A 16,951-nucleotide genomic window follows, 5' to 3' on the forward strand; every position below is an offset into this window, starting at 1 on the left:
CATACTAATCTGTACCTTATAGGTTGAGGAATGGCAACAGGAAAATATTAAAAGTACTTTGTTTCTATCATTAAACAATTATAGTTCTGTAAGCAGAACATGTTGTATGCACAGTATAAACCATGCAATTCGTCACTTAACGGTCTAACCCTGAACAGAGGAATTTTTGTCAGTGCTTGTTGATGCTGCCTGATGTGATGGCAGGTGTGCAATGTACACCTAGTGTGCACAGAAGCAAAATGACAGCGATGTCACGTGATGCAATGTGGTTGGACACCGCCAGAAGCACCTCAGCTCCCGTATGAATGCTTTGACTTCAAATGAACTCCAGTCTATTAGTCAAGCACACCAGAGAGTCAGAACTGACTGGATGTAGATGTCTGTATACAGACAGGTGGAGAGAGGTTTACTTTAACCAGTCGGTTCACGCGATCAGCGGACCCCCGCCCCGACCCCTCGCGGGGAAACGGAAACGGGGCGCCGGGGGCCTCCCACTTATCCTACACCTCTCATGTCTCTTCACCGTGCCAGACTAGAGTCAAGCTCAACAGGGTCTTCTTTCCCCACTGATTCCGCCAAGCCCGTTCCCTTGGCTGTGGTTTCGCTGGATAGTAGGTAGGGACAGTGGGAATCCTTGTTGGGGCTGCCTGCTGAGAAAGACCGGGCCGTGGAGATCTTCCTTCCTTTGAGGAACCCAGCCTTTTTGTTATCAAAGCCTTTAACTGAATGCCTTATGGAGCATGATCTGCTATACTCAAAGTTTACTGACTTAAATGGCAATACAAATGTCATTGTACTGCCCTACCCCCACCATGGCTCTGACATCATACAAAAACACATTCACAGAAACATCTAGAATGATGCATGACCAAATATAGGGTACCATAACCTAGTCAAATTGATACAAAATTCTCTCTCACATCTAGTGTGGAAGCCCAGGGATATCCACACGCTCTGCCCAGGAAACTCAGGAAACTCACCCAGAAGTGCTTACAATGTTGGCTGTCTTTACAGTACCCAGTCAGCCCTCTGAAGCAGAAGCAGCGGGTGTACTGGATTCTGTTCTGTGGCCCTGTTCTATAGGAGTGAGCTGAGCATTGTTTCTGGGCTCCCAGACCATATAAGATGAGCATCTGGGCTTCTGATCTCTGGAGAAGCCACCACAGCGGCGGCGTCCTGAGTCCAGGACACACTGAAAGGACTTGATATTACACCACCCACAGGGCAGATTCTGACTATTGTCTTCTTGAAAAGCTCATAGCCTACGCCTTGGCTATAGGTGGTCCCCTGAGCAGAGACATAGTGGATGTGTGTCCTGCAGCAGACTAGTCTTTTATATTCAACAAGCCCAGAAAAATCATTGTAAGGACACCAGAAATCGTTGCTCTTAAAACTTTATAGTAACAGAAACTAAGTATATCAAAAAGGCTTTTTGGAAACAGCCTTTCTCCATGAGTCTTAAAAGACAAGGCGGTATAACCCTAGCTACTGGTATTCAAACTTGAACCCGCCCCTCCCCCATTTAATCTTTTCCTTCCCAGCCCCTCTGCATTACAGATCTTCATCATCAAAGGTCTCCAGGCATTTCAGCAGCATCATATCATCATCGACTGGAGGATCTGGTTCCTGTAGATCAGTAGACAAGAGGCGGAAAGTTAGGACCAGCAGGTTTCCAGGCAGTTAAGCCGGTCCCAGCATCCCAGGTGTGCTTAACACCCCAGCTTTGCCTGCATCTTCAGGCCAGGAAATAACCAGTCATGGTTATTTCCATTTAGTCCAATACAACATTCTATGACTTCCAGGAAGGGCAGCAAAAAATTGGCTTCTGCCCCATGCTTGGTATTCCCATGTACCCGTAAGATAGGGAAAATCTTTTTTTTTGTTGTTTTTTTTTGGTTTTTCGAGACAGGGTTTCTCTGTGTAGCCCTGGCCCCTGGCTGTCCTGGAACTCACTCTGTAGACCAGGCTGGTCTTGAACTCAGAAATCTGCCTGCCTCTGCCTCCCAAGTGCTGGGATTAAAGGCGTGCGCCACCACCGCCCGGCGATAGGGAAAATCTTAAAGCTTTATCTAAATACCCTACAGAATATTGTCACCCATACCATGATGCACCTACGAATCACATGCCTGGCTTAAAAAAAAGAATGTGATGGTCCTTTATTTGTGGCACAGATATTAGATGAATTATGGGCAAGGCACTGCACATAGGAGGCCGCCATTTGTCTGTAAAGAACACATAAATATCCAGAGACTGCCTTTGAATAGATGGGCAAGAAACTGGCTCTGGTTATTGTCTCTGGGAAAGACTGAGGGATAGTCAGCGAGCACGATAACAAGAGGGAGACTGAGATTTTATTTAATATCCTTTGGGAAGTTTTAAATTTCATACCATGTAGATGCGTTACTTATTATGAAAAAAACCACCTTAAAAAAAAAAAAAAGAAGCAATGTATTTAGTAAAGGCTTCTCATTCTTTTCAAAGATGCCAGGCAACTTCTCAGGATTCTCCATTGTCTCTTCCCTAAATGTAATTCCAGAGTTTTTGATTTCTCTTCTTCCCCTCTGCCAAGCAGAAAATTACTTCTGCTATTTGGTAGCCTGGCAGATCTGGGTTGATCTTCATGGATCCTTATACCGATCAACCATCTAATGAGAGACAGCAGGACCTCCCATGGGTGATACCCAGATGTGAGGTTTGCAACCTTCCAAACCCCAACCCTTGCTCTGGAGAAGAAGCTGGGCATCGTCAAAACCATCAGAAGTTAGAGCCAAGCACAGAAGGCAGCAGCCCAGCCCTGCTGACCCTTCATTTCAGACTTCTGGCCTCCAGAACTACTGCATGGATTGCTACTGGTTTTTGGGTTGTTTTTTCTTGTTGTTTTTTCTCTTGTCTTATTTTTTTAATTGTATATTTTTCTTTATTTACATTTCAAATGTTATCCCCTTTCCCCGTTCCCCCCCCCCAGACTCCTTATCCCATCCCCCCTCCCCTGCTTCTATGAGGGTTTTCCCCCTCCCACCCACCCACCCACTCCCACCTCCCCACCCTGGCATTCCCCTACACTGGGGCATCAAGCCTTCACAGGACCAAGGGCCTCTCCTCCCATTGATGCCCAACAAGGCCATCCTCTGCTACATATGCGGCTGGAGCCATGGGTCCCTCCATGTGTTCTCTTTGGTTGGTGGTTTAGTCCCTGGAAGCTCTGGGGGATCTGGTTGGTTGATATTATTGTTCTTCCTATGGGGTTGTAAACCCCTTCAGCTCCTTCGATTCTTTCTCTAACTCCTCCTTTGGGAACCCCACTGGGGACCCTGTGCTGCGAGCATCTGTTTTAAGTCACTGGTTAGAGAATGCAGTGAATACCCACAGAGCTTCATCCAAGCCCTCCATGAATGTGACAGGGGTATCAGAGAGCTGGGGGGTGCCATACAGAAGACAAGAAAGCTCCCTCTTCACACCAGCCTGTTGATCACAAGGCTGCCTGTTCTATCACTTATGCAAGTCCTGGATGGATGAGACCCCAAGGTGATGCTCAGGAGGGGTAAAGTTCAAGCACTATGCCTAATGTGGGTTCTTACCCTCTGTCCTTTGCTCCTGTCATGTAGGTTGAATCTGTTCTTAAAGTCCTGGCAAGGTGTACTGATTTAATCGCATCCAACAGAAAGAATCGGGCAGGTGCTATAGGATGGGCACCCAGGGATTGGTGGAAAGTGACTGTGCAGAGACAGACACTGTCCCGGAGAGGAATTGAAAGTGGTGTCAGAAGGGAGAAATGAGGAACCAGTGAGAAAGAGGTCAAAGGACACCTCTGCCCACGTAAATGGCGCCCTTGCTGAAAATGTTTGCCATTGTTATATTACTATTTTAAACAAACAGCTGCATCTTGCTAGGTTAACTGAGGAAAAACCGTGGCGGTGCATCTGAAAGAGCCTGTCCCCTGATGGTGTGGTCTCAGTATCCCTCACCCCCATGAGAGTTCAGGAATGGCCTCCTAACCAGGATCCTGTGACTTACGTCACCACCAGCTACAGTGTGAGCTTTTAGAGAGAAGTTAGCCCTCAAAAGCTGACCAGAAATACCACTGAAGATTCACTGAAGACCAAATAGCTCACACAGTGTTTATGAGTGCCCGCTAGGAGCCAGCCCTTGGGATCTGGCCTTGCTACAAAGGGCTCCTATGAAGATCTGTCCTGGAGGAAATTCCCCTGCCTCTTTCTTCAGTTTCTCTGGTATCCTCCATTGTACAGAAGGCACTAGCCTGAAGCTGAATGACCATGAAGCAAACCAAAGAGCCTGAAGCCCTCTGAGATGAATGGAGTCAGGGTGGGCCAGAGTGCCCTCCCCACTAAAGGTGTTGGTAGAGGGTTTTCTGTCCCCACTCTATCTTACCTGGGTTAATGGAGTGTTAACACAGTCAAGACCTTTGAAAAACTCAATGATCTGTATGTAGAGCTGAAATTTCTCCTCTGGATTATCTGAGTTGCAGCTGGCAAACACAGCGCTGGCAGTAGAAGAAATAGAAACTGTTTAGAATCTAACCTTTCACCTGGGCTTGCTATCACCCATCCCCTAAACACGGGCTCACTGTGCAAACTTTCAGCACCCAGTAGAATTGTCAAGTAGCCCCTGGGAAGTGTGTACCACCTCACTGAAATGCCATATCTGGAAGGCCTGCAAAGTGACTATGGCAAGCCTGTCTCTTCTGTCCTGAGGTAGTATTCTAAGCAGTGACCTCCTGAGTGAAGAGAGGGAAGCTCCCCTTACTGTCGGTCTTCTGCAGCAGGGCCCATGGTTTGGGGCCATCTGAGGCAGCTCAGGGTGTTCATACACAGTGTGAGTTCAGCCAGGGAGTAGTCCCCACTCACTGCTCTTCCCATGGTACTCAGCTTAGCGCCAATAGTAGTTCTATCTTGTGGGTGGGCATCTTCCTCTCTAGCTTTAGGAGCATCTATCTCTGTGCAGCTAGTGCCTCGCAGTACAGAGGCTGAGTATCAGTAAGGCAGACCCGCCCTCACTTCTTCATGGCCACGCCCCAGACTCATGGCCACGCCCCCCGACTAGAATGGGTGGGACTTCCTGTTAGCAGTTAGCCCAGGCATCCTTTTCTACAGAAGTTAGGAAAAGACATTTTAATGGGTTGGTTTTTTGTCTTTTCAGCAGAACGTGGAGTTCCTAACACCGTTTCACAAATGTACTCTGACAATTTCTCGACAACATTGTTCTTACAAGCTAAACCCAGGGTCGAAGTCGGAATGTGGGGTTCTGGCCATTGCTGCACTATGACCCTCCACACATAGGTGGGAAGAGCTCAGGATGCATTGCTTCCTGGCAATCTCCAAGCCTGGTGAGAGCTGCGTCTGGGAGGTGGGGTGGAGGAACTAAGGTTCAGGCAGCTTGAAGTTATGCTTGAAGCCACCCAGGTCATGGATTTCAGGACTCCTTGTAGCCCAGGCTGCCCCTGGGAGGACTTTTCACTCTGATCATAAAAACTTGGATGTCCTTCAGTCCCGTGGCAAAAAACCTTACATGTCAGGCATATTGTCAGCCAAGACCATAGCTTCTCAAATAGCAGCCGCGGAGCTTCCCTTCTAGACTGTCTCACTCGGGGAAAGTCCCCCTTGATGCTTCTTGCTTTAAATCTTTTCAGGTCCTGGGGTTGGAGAGGTGACTCAGAGCTTAAAAGCACTGTCTAATCTTCTAGAGGTCCTGAGTTCAATTCCCCACATAGTGGCTCCTAACTATCTATAATGTGATCTGATGCCCTCTTCTGGCATACAAGTGTACATGCAGATAGAGCACTCATACATAAAATAAGTGAATGAATCTTTCTAAAAAGTCTTTCCAGATCCCGTTCCACATCTTCTCGCTGTGGTGCAGCCGTCCATCCTTTCCTCTTCTGCTACTGTCAGTGCCTCACTTTGTACAGCTTAGGGACCCCTTCGACTCGAAGCTTATTCCTATGTTGGTTCTGTGTGCCCACCAGACTGGATGCTATTGCCTGCCTTATAGACCAGAGCCCAGTGTTTCCCCCGCAAAACTTATATTTGTATGAGTTTAAACGATGGAAGATGTAGCTAACCCCCAGAATGATAGAATGGTGTGATGGTTCGTATATGTTTGGCCCAGGGAGTGACACTATTAGGAGGTGTGGCCTTGTTGGAGTAGGTGTGTCACTGTGGGTGTGGGCCATAAGACCCTCATCCTAGCTGCATGGAAGTCAGTATTCTGCTAGCAGCCTTCAGATGAAGATGTAGAACTCTCAGCTCTGCCTGCACCATGCCTGCCTGGATGCTGCCATGCTCCTGCCTTGATGATAATAGACTGAACCTCTGAACCTGTAAGCCAGCCCCAATTAAATGTTTTCCTTTAAGAGTTGACTTGGTCATGGTGTCTGTTCACAGCAGTACAACCCTAACTGAGACAAAGGTATCAGGACTGTTATAAAAGATGCCCTACAGAGATGTGGTTACAGAGATGGTGATATCTACAGGGAACTGGCCTTTCTCAGGCTTTGTCTCTGCCTTGACCTTGATTGTCCAATCTCTAGAACCTTGAGCAGTAAGTATCTGTTGTTTCTAAGCTGTGTTGTGCAGGATGGATCAGTAGTATGTCTGTGACTGCCCAGAGCAGGCATGAGAGGACCAAGGCACACTGGGGAAACTCGACAAGTAAGAGACATGTTCTTAGAACCCTGAGCATATAACTGGGGATGTGCCAGCCCTGGGCCAGGGAGGATGAATTTTCTCCTCTGGGGTTATATGTCTATCTGTGGGATGTAGAAGAGTAGCTGCAAACACCCCAGGAATGAGGCACTCATGCACACCCACTCACACACACACACAGTCTCATCCACCATAACAGAATCTCACACCTATATGCACACATACAACTTCACATATGTACACCACACCCAGATGTAATCTCACAGCCATGAATCGTATGTACGCACTTTCCTATACCACCATCCTTACCTGATGTTAGACATACGTTGGGCCTCACTCTTGTCCAGGAAACTTGCCACATCAAAAGCATCTTCAAAAAGGATCTGAAAGAGAGGATATCACCTGTGTCAGAGCTAACAGTGCAGTCTGCTGCATGTCAGGGTTACTGGGACAAGAGCAGCAGGCAGGCTCTCTCTTGGCCTGTCAAATCTAGCATCTAACTCAGGGTCTCTGCTCAGTGATCGTCCCAGGGAGTTACTGCAGGCAGGCTCTCTCTTGGCATCCTGTACATCCAAAGGGCACACATGTCAAATCTAGCATCTAACTCAGGGTCTCTGCTCAGTGATCGTCCCAGGGAGTTACTGCAAGGAAGAGAAGGAGCTGGGGACTGCTACCCACCCCCCCCCGACCCTCAGTCTACATCCAGGAAAGGGCAATCCAAACCTTTCCAGGTGGAGATATATCCAAGTCTACAACCCACAACCCCATCTCATCCCTAGGAGCTGAGTCAGAGTGAGGCTGAGGAGGACCGGCTTCCGATGCCTGTTCATTCACTGGCAGGGTCAGCAAAGAACTTCTTTCAAATTCTCTTTTATAAAACAAGTCACAACAACCACAGTCAAATGTCTGTCCATTCCAAAACTCTCTAATATCTTTGACTTGGGCTTCAGGGGTTGGAGAGATGGTACAGCAGTTGAGAGCACATAGGGTTATTGGAAAAGACTCAAGTTCAGTTCCTTGAACCTACATTAGGCAGTTCATAACTGCCTTTAATCCAGTTCTAGGGGATCTGGTGTTCTTTGTCCTCTGAATGCACCTGCACTCATGTGTGTGCGCGCACACACACACACACACACACACACACACACAATTTTATAGTTAAGAATAAAATAGTAAAATCTTTTTAAAGGGTATTAAAAATTCTCCCTCCTTCCTTCTCCCCTCCTTTTTAATGTGAAGACATGGCAATGCCAGGCCACTCATTCTCCTCACATATACAAAGCCAGGAATCACCTGCTGAAGGGCATTGAGAAAGTCCAGGCAAAGGGCCATCCCATGGGGTCTGCTCACCTCTTCTGGGGTGGATTCTAGTGAGCAGCTGGCTCCTTGGCTGTCCACCCCGCTGTCCTTCATGCTGCCCTCCGCACCGGCCAGCTCTAGACAGGCCTCGGTGAGGTCTGAGAAGGTGCTGTGCTGTTGCTCCCACACCTGCAGGAGCTTGGCCTTTTTCTCCTCAGAGAGAGTTTGCCACAGGTGGGAGATGGCCGCCGAGACAATAGGGAGTGTCACTTCCTGTGCAGAGATGATGCTGTTCATGGTTAGGAGGTCCATCGTCTGCTTGTAAAAGTTGAGGTACCTGCGACAGACATGGTTTGTCCCTCAGACATGTAGCCAGATCCCTATGGCCAGGCCACAGCTCACTGTCACGACCACCATTCCTTGGTTTATCAACAACATAGTTTTGTCTCTGCCTTCCCCTGGCCCCACAAATGCAGCAGTCGTCTTGAGGGCCACGGAGGACGTGGATTTATGCCTCTCTCATTTCTTTTGCTCCCAAAGCTCCCTGCCTTGTACAAGGCATGGCTGCTTTAGCTCTCCCGGCTACGGGCATATTCTGAGACTATAAAGTAGCAGGCCTGCTTTAATTTCGGGCTTGAAAGACTTAGCCACGTACGGAGTGAACCTCCTTGTCCCTAGTCCATGCCTCTGGAAGCCAACATGGCTGCTGGAGGGTCTTAAGTCTGTGGAGGAGGCGTTAGAAGTTTGAGCAAGCCAGGTACCATCTTTATATAAGAGCAGACATGGCCTGGCTCTCAACCTCCAAAGTAGATTTGTGAGGTGTGTGTGTGTGTGTGTGTGTGTGTGTGTGTGTGTGTGTGTAGTATGGTAGAAGGAGGGGTGAGTACTAAAAATTACTGTCAGCAGCACTCTTTCCCCGGGGACCCCCAAACAATCACCCATTCTAAATAATAACTGTATTTGCTATACAAATGTAACTTTAACGTTGTTTGCCCAGTCTCTTAGTTGGTCTCCAGTGGAGTTCCCACATGGAAATCCTGTAGTTTGGTGATTTGGAACCTGGTTTGAATCATGCATGCTTGGAGGCTGCCACTCAGGACAGCTGGAGTGTGGGTCCCCTTGCCCATAGAATCCCCCTGCATGCATAAAGCACCCCACCCGGTTGTTCATACCGTTCAAATTCCATGAGGTCTGGCAAAAGAGTGGGGGAGGAAAGGGAGAGATCCACTGTTTTCTTCTCTTCCTCTTCTTCCTCCTCTTCCTGGTACTCTTCTTCCTCTCTCTCTTTACCATTTTCTTCTTCTGCTTCCACTTCTATTTCTTCTCCTTCTCCTTCCTCTTCTTCTTCAGCATCCAGCCCAACAGCCTCAGCAGGGAACCATGCAGGGGGGCTGTTCTGAGGAAAACTGTTTAGGAATACACTGGGGGAGAATACAGAATCAAAAGAGTGCTTGGCAAATCTCACCAGCGAGTGCACACACTAAAATTCATAATACAATTTCACTAGCTAAATAATCCAAATGTACAGATAATAACCAAGTAGCCCTTACAAATACAAGATGGCTGGTACATGATTTGAAAGTCAGTCAGTTTGCCATATCCACAGGCTATAGAAGAAAAGGCATGTGTTTATCTCCTTTGATTCCTCTGTGAACAAGGAAGTGATAAAGTCTGTGTGGAGGGAGACTGGAGGCAGTTTCTCCTTGACACATTTTTTTTTTAACATCTTCACATAATGTAACTTGATTTTTAACACAATTTTCCACTAGGCTATAATATAGTTACTATTTAATATATTTTAAATTTAATTAATATTAAATATTAATGTATATATTTTATATATTTAATAATTATTTCACACATACATAATACATATTTGTAATACTTATTTGTTGTTTAGAAGTTTGGAAAACAGGGCTGGAGAGACGGGTCTGTGTGTAAGAGCACTGGCTGCTCTTCTAAGAGGACCTCAGTTCAATTCTCAGTACCTACACAGCTGTTCATATCCATCTATAAACTCCAGTCCTGGAGATCCAGCATCCAGTCTCCAAGTACACTACAGGCACATGCAGGCAAAACACCCATCCATATAAAATAAAAATAAATAATTTAAAGTATTTAATTTAAGAAATAAAATAAAATTCTGGAAACCGGAGGAAAAATGTACAGAGAAGAAAATGAAAGTTCTAAGTGTCCACACCAAAAAAGCCCTGGACAACACCATAACATCATAGAGTTTGGTAGGCTATAACAGCAAATCGACTGTAGCCCTCTCTGGGGTGGGGGAGACATGGCTTGCACCTGGACCTATATCATGCCATCGGAGATGACCACGCCATGGAGCAATGGGGACAGCAAGGGCCTGATGGTTGTCCCTCAAGTACAAAGTGTAGTCTGGAGCCTGCAGGTTCTGTGCATGAGAAGGGGGCAATGTGCCATCTTTTGACAGCAGTGCAGAACAGAGAACCTACACACGGTGCATGCAAAGCACAGGCAGTGACTTGACTTCACTTACGGCTCACATGTGAACTTCCCCTTCTCGTTCTCCCAAAGGTCTCGTGCGTGAGGGCTTTGGGTCTGTTGGTGATACTATTTTGGGAGATCCTGGACACATAAGATTATAAGTCCTAGCTAGAGGAAGTAGGTCACTGGGGTGGGGCTTTGGGAGTATCTTGTCCCTGACCCCTTCTTATCCTTCTCTTTGCTCCCTGTCTTCTGTGAGCTGAATGGCCCGCCTCGTCCACATTTCTGCTGCCATGATATCTCTGTTCCAGCTCATGGGCCAAAGCGACATGAACCCAACTCTCTGACTATGAGCAAAACCAGTGCTTCCTCTTCGTGTGGTCATCTCAGGTGTCTGGGTCACAGTGGTGAGGAAAGTGGCTAACCGTGGAGCAAACGTAGAAGGGCATTTCCCACAGCAGTTTCTCTGTTCAAGTTTTGACTATGATGTCAGCAGAGCCTTCCACATCTGTTACACCTATACACACACACACACACACACACACACACACACACACACACACACATATGTATACATGCATAACACACACACATGCCATGATATATGGGTAAATTCCAGGATCTCCTTTCTCTTAAGTAGTGTGAAAATGAAAAATTATCAGATGGGTGTATATCCATCAGAGTTAACATGAATTTTCAGAGGGGTGAGATGATACACAATTTCATGCTTTTCTGAATTCTGTAATAAGCATGAATCATTCGGGAAGACTATCCAAGCCATATTATGAGGATGAAGGAAGGATAAAGCTGTAAGGAACGAGACAGCTGTAAGTGGGTGAGAGCAATCCTGAAGGCCTTGCTCACTGGAGGCTGCTGTCACGTAGCATTGAAGGCTCCCAGCTCCAATACCTGCCAGGTCTCACCTGTCGTTGTCAGAGTACATTCTGGCATATTCTTCCTTGACCTCCTGTAAGGTGTTGGGATTCCCATCTTGCAGGTTGAAGAATCCTATCAGGGACATGAAGGCAAGAGTCATAAAGAGAAAAAACACCAGACCTTTGGGTCTCTCTTGTCTGTCTAGTTCAGGGACCCCAGGAGGACGGGGGAGGCACAGAAAACCTAGACCCTCCCAGCTTTAGAACTCACAGAGCCATTCCCCACTTCTCCAAGGCATTAGGGGAGAGTCAGGTCAAGTACTAGTCTACTTCCTCTCTGGTCCCTAAAGCTGGGGTCAGATGCCTTCGGCCTTGTCCCATGAGGGAGCCCATTAAACCCACACAGCCTGGGGACCCTTGCCCATGCTGCCAGGGTGCAAATTCCCTGGGATGGGGACCAGTTATGGCCCAAGCACAGTGCCTGACACATCGTAGGTTCTTAACACATATCTCTGCCTTCAATGGAAAACCTGAGGCAGCCTTCTCTAGGGAGGGGAGTCTCTTACCTTTGAGCTTCAGCAAATTATCCAAGCTTTGTTCCATTTCCTGAATATGAACCTTCGTCTTATTCAGTACCTGCCACTGAGGACACAGACAGACATTATTGAAAAGATAGCCTTTCACTGCTGAACCGATTTTCTTTATGGGCCCAAGAAACCCCTTGTCTCTCTGAGGTCATACTCCCCCTTTCCCCCGGCAAGTCCCATCCTTGGCCTTGTCTGTGGAATGGATAGGAAGTTTGTCCCAGTGCACAGAAGGTGTGGAGACATGTTGGCATTCTATAAATGGATGCTCACTGAAATACCAAAGTGTTTGGGAATAAGATGTGTTGAGAAAACGACCACAGATGCTGTAGGGTCACTGACGTCTGAGTAGGCTGCTTGCAGGTGGGACCCTGTGACAAGGGGACTCAGCAGACTGAATGTCAGCCTCAGCCTTGCATAAAGGCCCACTAGACTTCTGCTCAAGTTGTGACCATGTGCAACTCAGTATCTTTTTCTCAAAATATTTATTTGCTGAATTCATATACTCTGTGTAGCTGGGTATGATGGCATATGTCTATAATCCCAGAACTCAGTAGGTAAAGGCAGAAGGATCTCGAGAATTCAGTGTCAGTTGCATATTGAGTTCAAGGTCAACCTAGGATACATGAGACCCTGTTTAAAACAAAAAAAAAAGAAGAAAATAATTAAAATGTTTTATGTGATCTAAACATATCTAAAAATAGCAAATGTTCCAAGGATTTGAATTCAGATTTTTTTCCCCTTCCTTCCCACCCTTTATCCTATATTCCTCACTGTCCTTGATTCAGAATGCAAGGGCTAGGAACCTTGGCTTTTCTTAGGACGGCAAGATGATGCTCTGGTTACTCTGTTCTAAATGTTTATGTTCTTCGTGTTACACACAGTGAACCTAACCCTCACTCGAAGATATTCAAAGGTGGGGTCTTTGGAGAGGCAATTGTCACGAGAGCCTCTGCATGTGTGGGACTAATACCCTAAGAAAAGAGGCCCAAGGAAGCTTGTTCGCTCTTCCACATGAGGACATGGCTAGATTGCAACTCTATATGAAACAGACATGCTAGCCCCCACCAGACACTAAATCTGCTGGTACCTTGAACTTAAGACAGTCTAGCCTCCAGAGCTGTGAGTAGTAATGCATTTCTGTGGCTTATGAATTTCCCAGGACAGGGTGTTTTGTGCTAGCAGGTGTATCAGTCTGTGATGCTGGCATTGGGGTTCAGAGCCAGTGCCCCGCCTTGACTCAGCAGGACCTCTCAGCTCTTTCCCTGCACTCTCTTCCTCTCTTTCTTTGAGACCAGGTCTCTCTCTCATGTAGCCCAGGGTAAACTCGAACATATTGTGTATCCAGGGATGACCCTGAGCCTCTGGTTCTTCCAAAGTGCTGACAGTACAGGTGTGCACCACCATTCCAGGTTTTACAGAGCTGGAGGTGGATCCCAGGGCTTCGTGCCTGCTAGGTAGGCACTCTACCACCTAAGGTACACCCTTCCCCCATGACTCCTTATATTCCCACTGCATCACAGAAGCCATGACATTAATGTTCATTTTTTTCCTAGAATATTTTTCATGTAATTTCATTTCTATTTTTTAACCATTTACTGTTTGATGGGGGTATAACACAGTGACCCTGTAGAGGCCATAGGACAACTGTCAGGGGTTGATTCTACCATGTGGCTTCTGGGGATTAAACTTAGGCCATCAGGCTTGATGACCAGCACCTTTGCCTGCTGGGCTTTTTCTCCTGCCCTTTATTTATTTATTTATTTATTTATTTATTTACTTATTTATTTTGGGGTAGGGTAACCATATTAAAATAGAGCCTTTGGGTTGGTCCCCAGTTCAATATAATTGATGTCTTTATGAGAAGGAGAAATGTGGACAGACACAGAACAGTGAGACCCAGGAAGAAGATGATGTGAAGGCAGGAAGAAATGGATGGTGGCTGGAGTGGTGCCACTGCAAGCCAAGGGACGGCACGGTTTGGATGATGTGAGAAGCTAGCAGAGGCATAAAAGGTTCTCTTCTGAGGCTGTCCCTGGGACCAGACCCTGACCTTGTCAATTAACTGCTGTTGTTTTAGGTACCCTACCCATGTTTGCTGTCTTATTATGGCAGCTGCGGAGAACCAAGAAAACCTTGCCACTGATCCGCCTCATAGAGCAACTTTTTTTTTTTTCCATGCAGAATCCCAGACTGTCCTTCCAATAACCAAGAAAGAGAAAAAACAGCCAACAGCTGGGTTCCCAGCACTTGTGGCTGGACCACTCAGTGCAATGATTTAACCTCTCAGAGCCTCGCTTTTTTCTGGTCTGTAAAATGAGAAGGATGTGGACAGAGATGCAGGCAATGAACAGCAGAGTATACTGGGAAACAACAGGATGATGTCAGACGGCCATGCTGGACTTTTCCTTTGAGTCATGACCTGTGAGGAAGGCATTGAGTATTCCCTTGTTTCACAGATGTGGCAACTGAAAGAAGGCCAGAAGTAACTTGCCTCCCATTCACTCAGACTGGTCAGAGCCGTGTTCTTACCTACTAAAGCATGAAGTCAAAAGTTTGGGGAAGAGGGGATACATGGAGGAGGGTGCATATGGTTTTCCACCAAATTTTTAGCTGCACTCCTCACAGCAAGGCCATGGGTGCCTGTTTTCTGCTTGGCTGTCCTTCTAGTGTGTACACACGTCTCCATTAGTCATTGACAGGGACTTTAGGGTTTTATGCCTCCTCAGAAGCAAGTAGCTCTTTATTCAGTGGATGTGGATCATGGCTATAGCCTGGGCAAAGCTCTGCTTCTCAGCAGAGACCCCACTCTTTCATCCTGCAATCCTAAACTTGACTTTCCTTCACTACTCCCTTTTCCAAGGGCAGGTGGGGGGTCCGTGGGGACATTCCTACACTGAAAACAGTACAGGTATCAGTAGGAGCCCTCTACCAAGTGGTCAGGAGCTACCTTTTAAAATTTCCACAGAGGCCTGGGCCTACCCAGGAGCTCTTTTATGGTGTCTTCCTACCCCAACCCAAACCGGAAATTCTCTGGGAATTCTAGTAACAGAAAACTTGAGAAGGTATGATTGTTGCTTTGTTGAAGGTGCCATCCCTAGAAGGAAGCCAACCAGCTGGGAGTGGGTTCCCAGGTAAAGAGTTCAGACAGGGAGATGTGGAAAGAGTCAGGCTTGGAGTGGGAACTTTTGGGCCTTGCCTTCTTCCAGAAGGCAAGTGTCTCCCCTCCCCCTCCTCTCTACCTTCCTCTCCCCCTCCAGCCTCTGTTAAGATGTGAGGAAGTACAGGGGACTCTCCACTGTGGCCACCTGTAATGCTCTCACCATTATAAACTTCATTTCTTCTACCAGCACCCCACCTACCAGGCCTTTCTCCAGTCTCTGGACACTAATTAATTAATATATTGTTAATTAGCAGCTAAAAAAAGATAACCAAGATGAAAAAGAGCTGGGTGGTGCACACCTGTCATCTGATGGACCAGCCTGACTCCATCTTCAGGAAGGAAGCTATTTTGTTAGGAGGTCAGAACAAGTTCCTTTCTGTTTCCTGCAAAAATTCAACTTGACTGTGCTTTAACCTGTTTCTGAAATTTGACATGTTCTCCGCCCCATGGAGTTGGACTCACACCTTGATTATACTCTGATAAGATGTTCTGCCAAATAATTTTAAACTGTTCTGCCAAGTTCCTATGTAATCAAAATTCTTTTGGGAATTCCCCAACCTTTGAACCCCACCCCTTCCAAATTTTGACTATATAAACCCTACCCTCCCTTTCCTGTGCCTGATGCTATATTTCCAAACTTCACTTTGGGGGAGATAGCCCTAATTGATAGAAAAATAAAGCTTGCTTAATTTGACCAAAGAATTTGGGGTAATGGTTTTTACTGTCATTTGTTCGGATTAACATCATTCTAGCACTGGGGAGGCAAAGAGACAGGAGGGTGGGATTTCGAGGATAGTCTATTCTCTGGAAAGTTCTAGGCCAGCATGGGCTACGTGGAAACTGCCTCACACATCAGCGTCAATAAAAATAAAAAAGAGTAGGAAAAGATAAATGCCTCAAGATACATGTATACTGAACCTGCACATGAGTGCCAGGGTGTATTCTCTTCTAGTATTGTACATGTGCATATGGTGTGTGTGTATGTGCTTGTGCTCATGCACACACGTGTGTGTGTGTGTGTGTGTGTGTGTGTGTATATATAGATATATAGGGTCCCGGGCATCTGTTGGGGGATGACTGTTGCCCACCAAGTAATTACATGGTCTCCCTCCAACCCATAATTTCCCTTCTCAGGTCAAGCTGCTTGGCTGCTGGTAGAGAAGCCTGGCTTTGACAGTTTGCCTATGGGCAGCAGGGCTGGTAACTCTAGGCCAGTCCTTACTTTACAGCGCCACCATGTGGAGAAATGTTTTACCATCCCCATGTCCCTGTACCTTTGAGGCTGTGAGATCAGATTGGGAGTAAACTGTCTTCCTTAGGTTGTTGAAGAGCCCTACCAGAGTGGCTCGATGGCGGGCCTGGGACAGACGTCTGCGGGCCACCCGAGGCTCAAGCTGCTGCAGCTGTGCCACTGGCTGGGGTGCCCCATCATCATTGGGCTGGTTGCCTTCTCCAGGGGTGGCCATTATAATCTACAACATAATATACCCCCTTTAGCCTTGCATAATAGAGATACAACATCGAGGAAGGCAGACAGAGAAGACAGAAAGGATGTAGCTCGCAGGGCGGTGAATAATAACCAACAAGACCCTCATCAGCTTAAGGAGTCAGGTCTGTAGAAACTCTGTATAGCCTGGGACCCCAACACCTTAGTGTTATTCTTAAATAACAAATCAACTTGCAATACTCTTTAAAACTCCAGTGGTGGTGCACACCTTTAATCTCAGCACTTCGGAGGCAGAGGCAGGCAGATTTCTGAGTTCGAGACCAGCCTGGTCTACAGAGTGAGTTCCAAGACGGCTATACAGAAAAACCCTGTCTTAAAAAACAAAAACAAAAACAAACAAAAAAACCAAAAACTCCAGAATTTTTTGAAGGCCAGTTCCTCTGACCCCCAGCCCAGAC

At 46.8% G+C, this 16,951-nt stretch overlaps 1 protein-coding gene across 2 annotated transcripts; it reads right to left on the reverse strand.

The window, feature by feature from the left end:
• Positions 1-1,551: 1,551 nt before the first annotated feature.
• Stra8 (stimulated by retinoic acid 8) lies at positions 1,552-16,512 on the reverse strand. Of its 2 annotated transcripts, none has more exons than XM_034519532.1 (8): positions 16,321-16,512; positions 11,866-11,941; positions 11,348-11,432; positions 9,341-9,367; positions 8,013-8,298; positions 6,972-7,045; positions 4,390-4,501; positions 1,552-1,626 (listed from the first exon to the last, which is right to left on the reverse strand). In XM_034519532.1, the coding sequence occupies exons 1-8, from the start codon at positions 16,510-16,512 to the stop codon at positions 1,552-1,554; spliced, it is 927 nt and encodes a 308-aa protein (XP_034375423.1). The 2 variants fall into 2 exon arrangements, with proteins under 2 accessions (XP_034375423.1, XP_076769311.1); XM_076913196.1 differs by having other exon boundaries at positions 9,134-9,382.
• Positions 16,513-16,951: the final 439 nt, after the last annotated feature.

Source organism: Arvicanthis niloticus, chromosome 15, assembly GCF_011762505.2.
Source record: "Arvicanthis niloticus isolate mArvNil1 chromosome 15, mArvNil1.pat.X, whole genome shotgun sequence".
Taxonomy (NCBI): domain Eukaryota; kingdom Metazoa; phylum Chordata; class Mammalia; order Rodentia; family Muridae; genus Arvicanthis; species Arvicanthis niloticus.

Excerpts from the sequence above, each read along its gene's own strand:
- Stra8 (XM_076913196.1), bottom strand. The coding sequence starts at position 16,512 with ATGGCCACCCCTGGAGAAGGCAACCAGCCCAATGATGATGGGGCACCC. Across the intron at positions 11,433-11,865 it reads TAATTTGCTGAAGCTCAAAG|GATTCTTCAACCTGCAAGAT; the intron begins GTAAGAGACTCC and ends TGTCCCTGATAG. Across the intron at positions 4,502-6,971 it reads CAACGTATGTCTAACATCAG|CGCTGTGTTTGCCAGCTGCA; the intron begins GTAAGGATGGTG and ends TTCTACTGCCAG.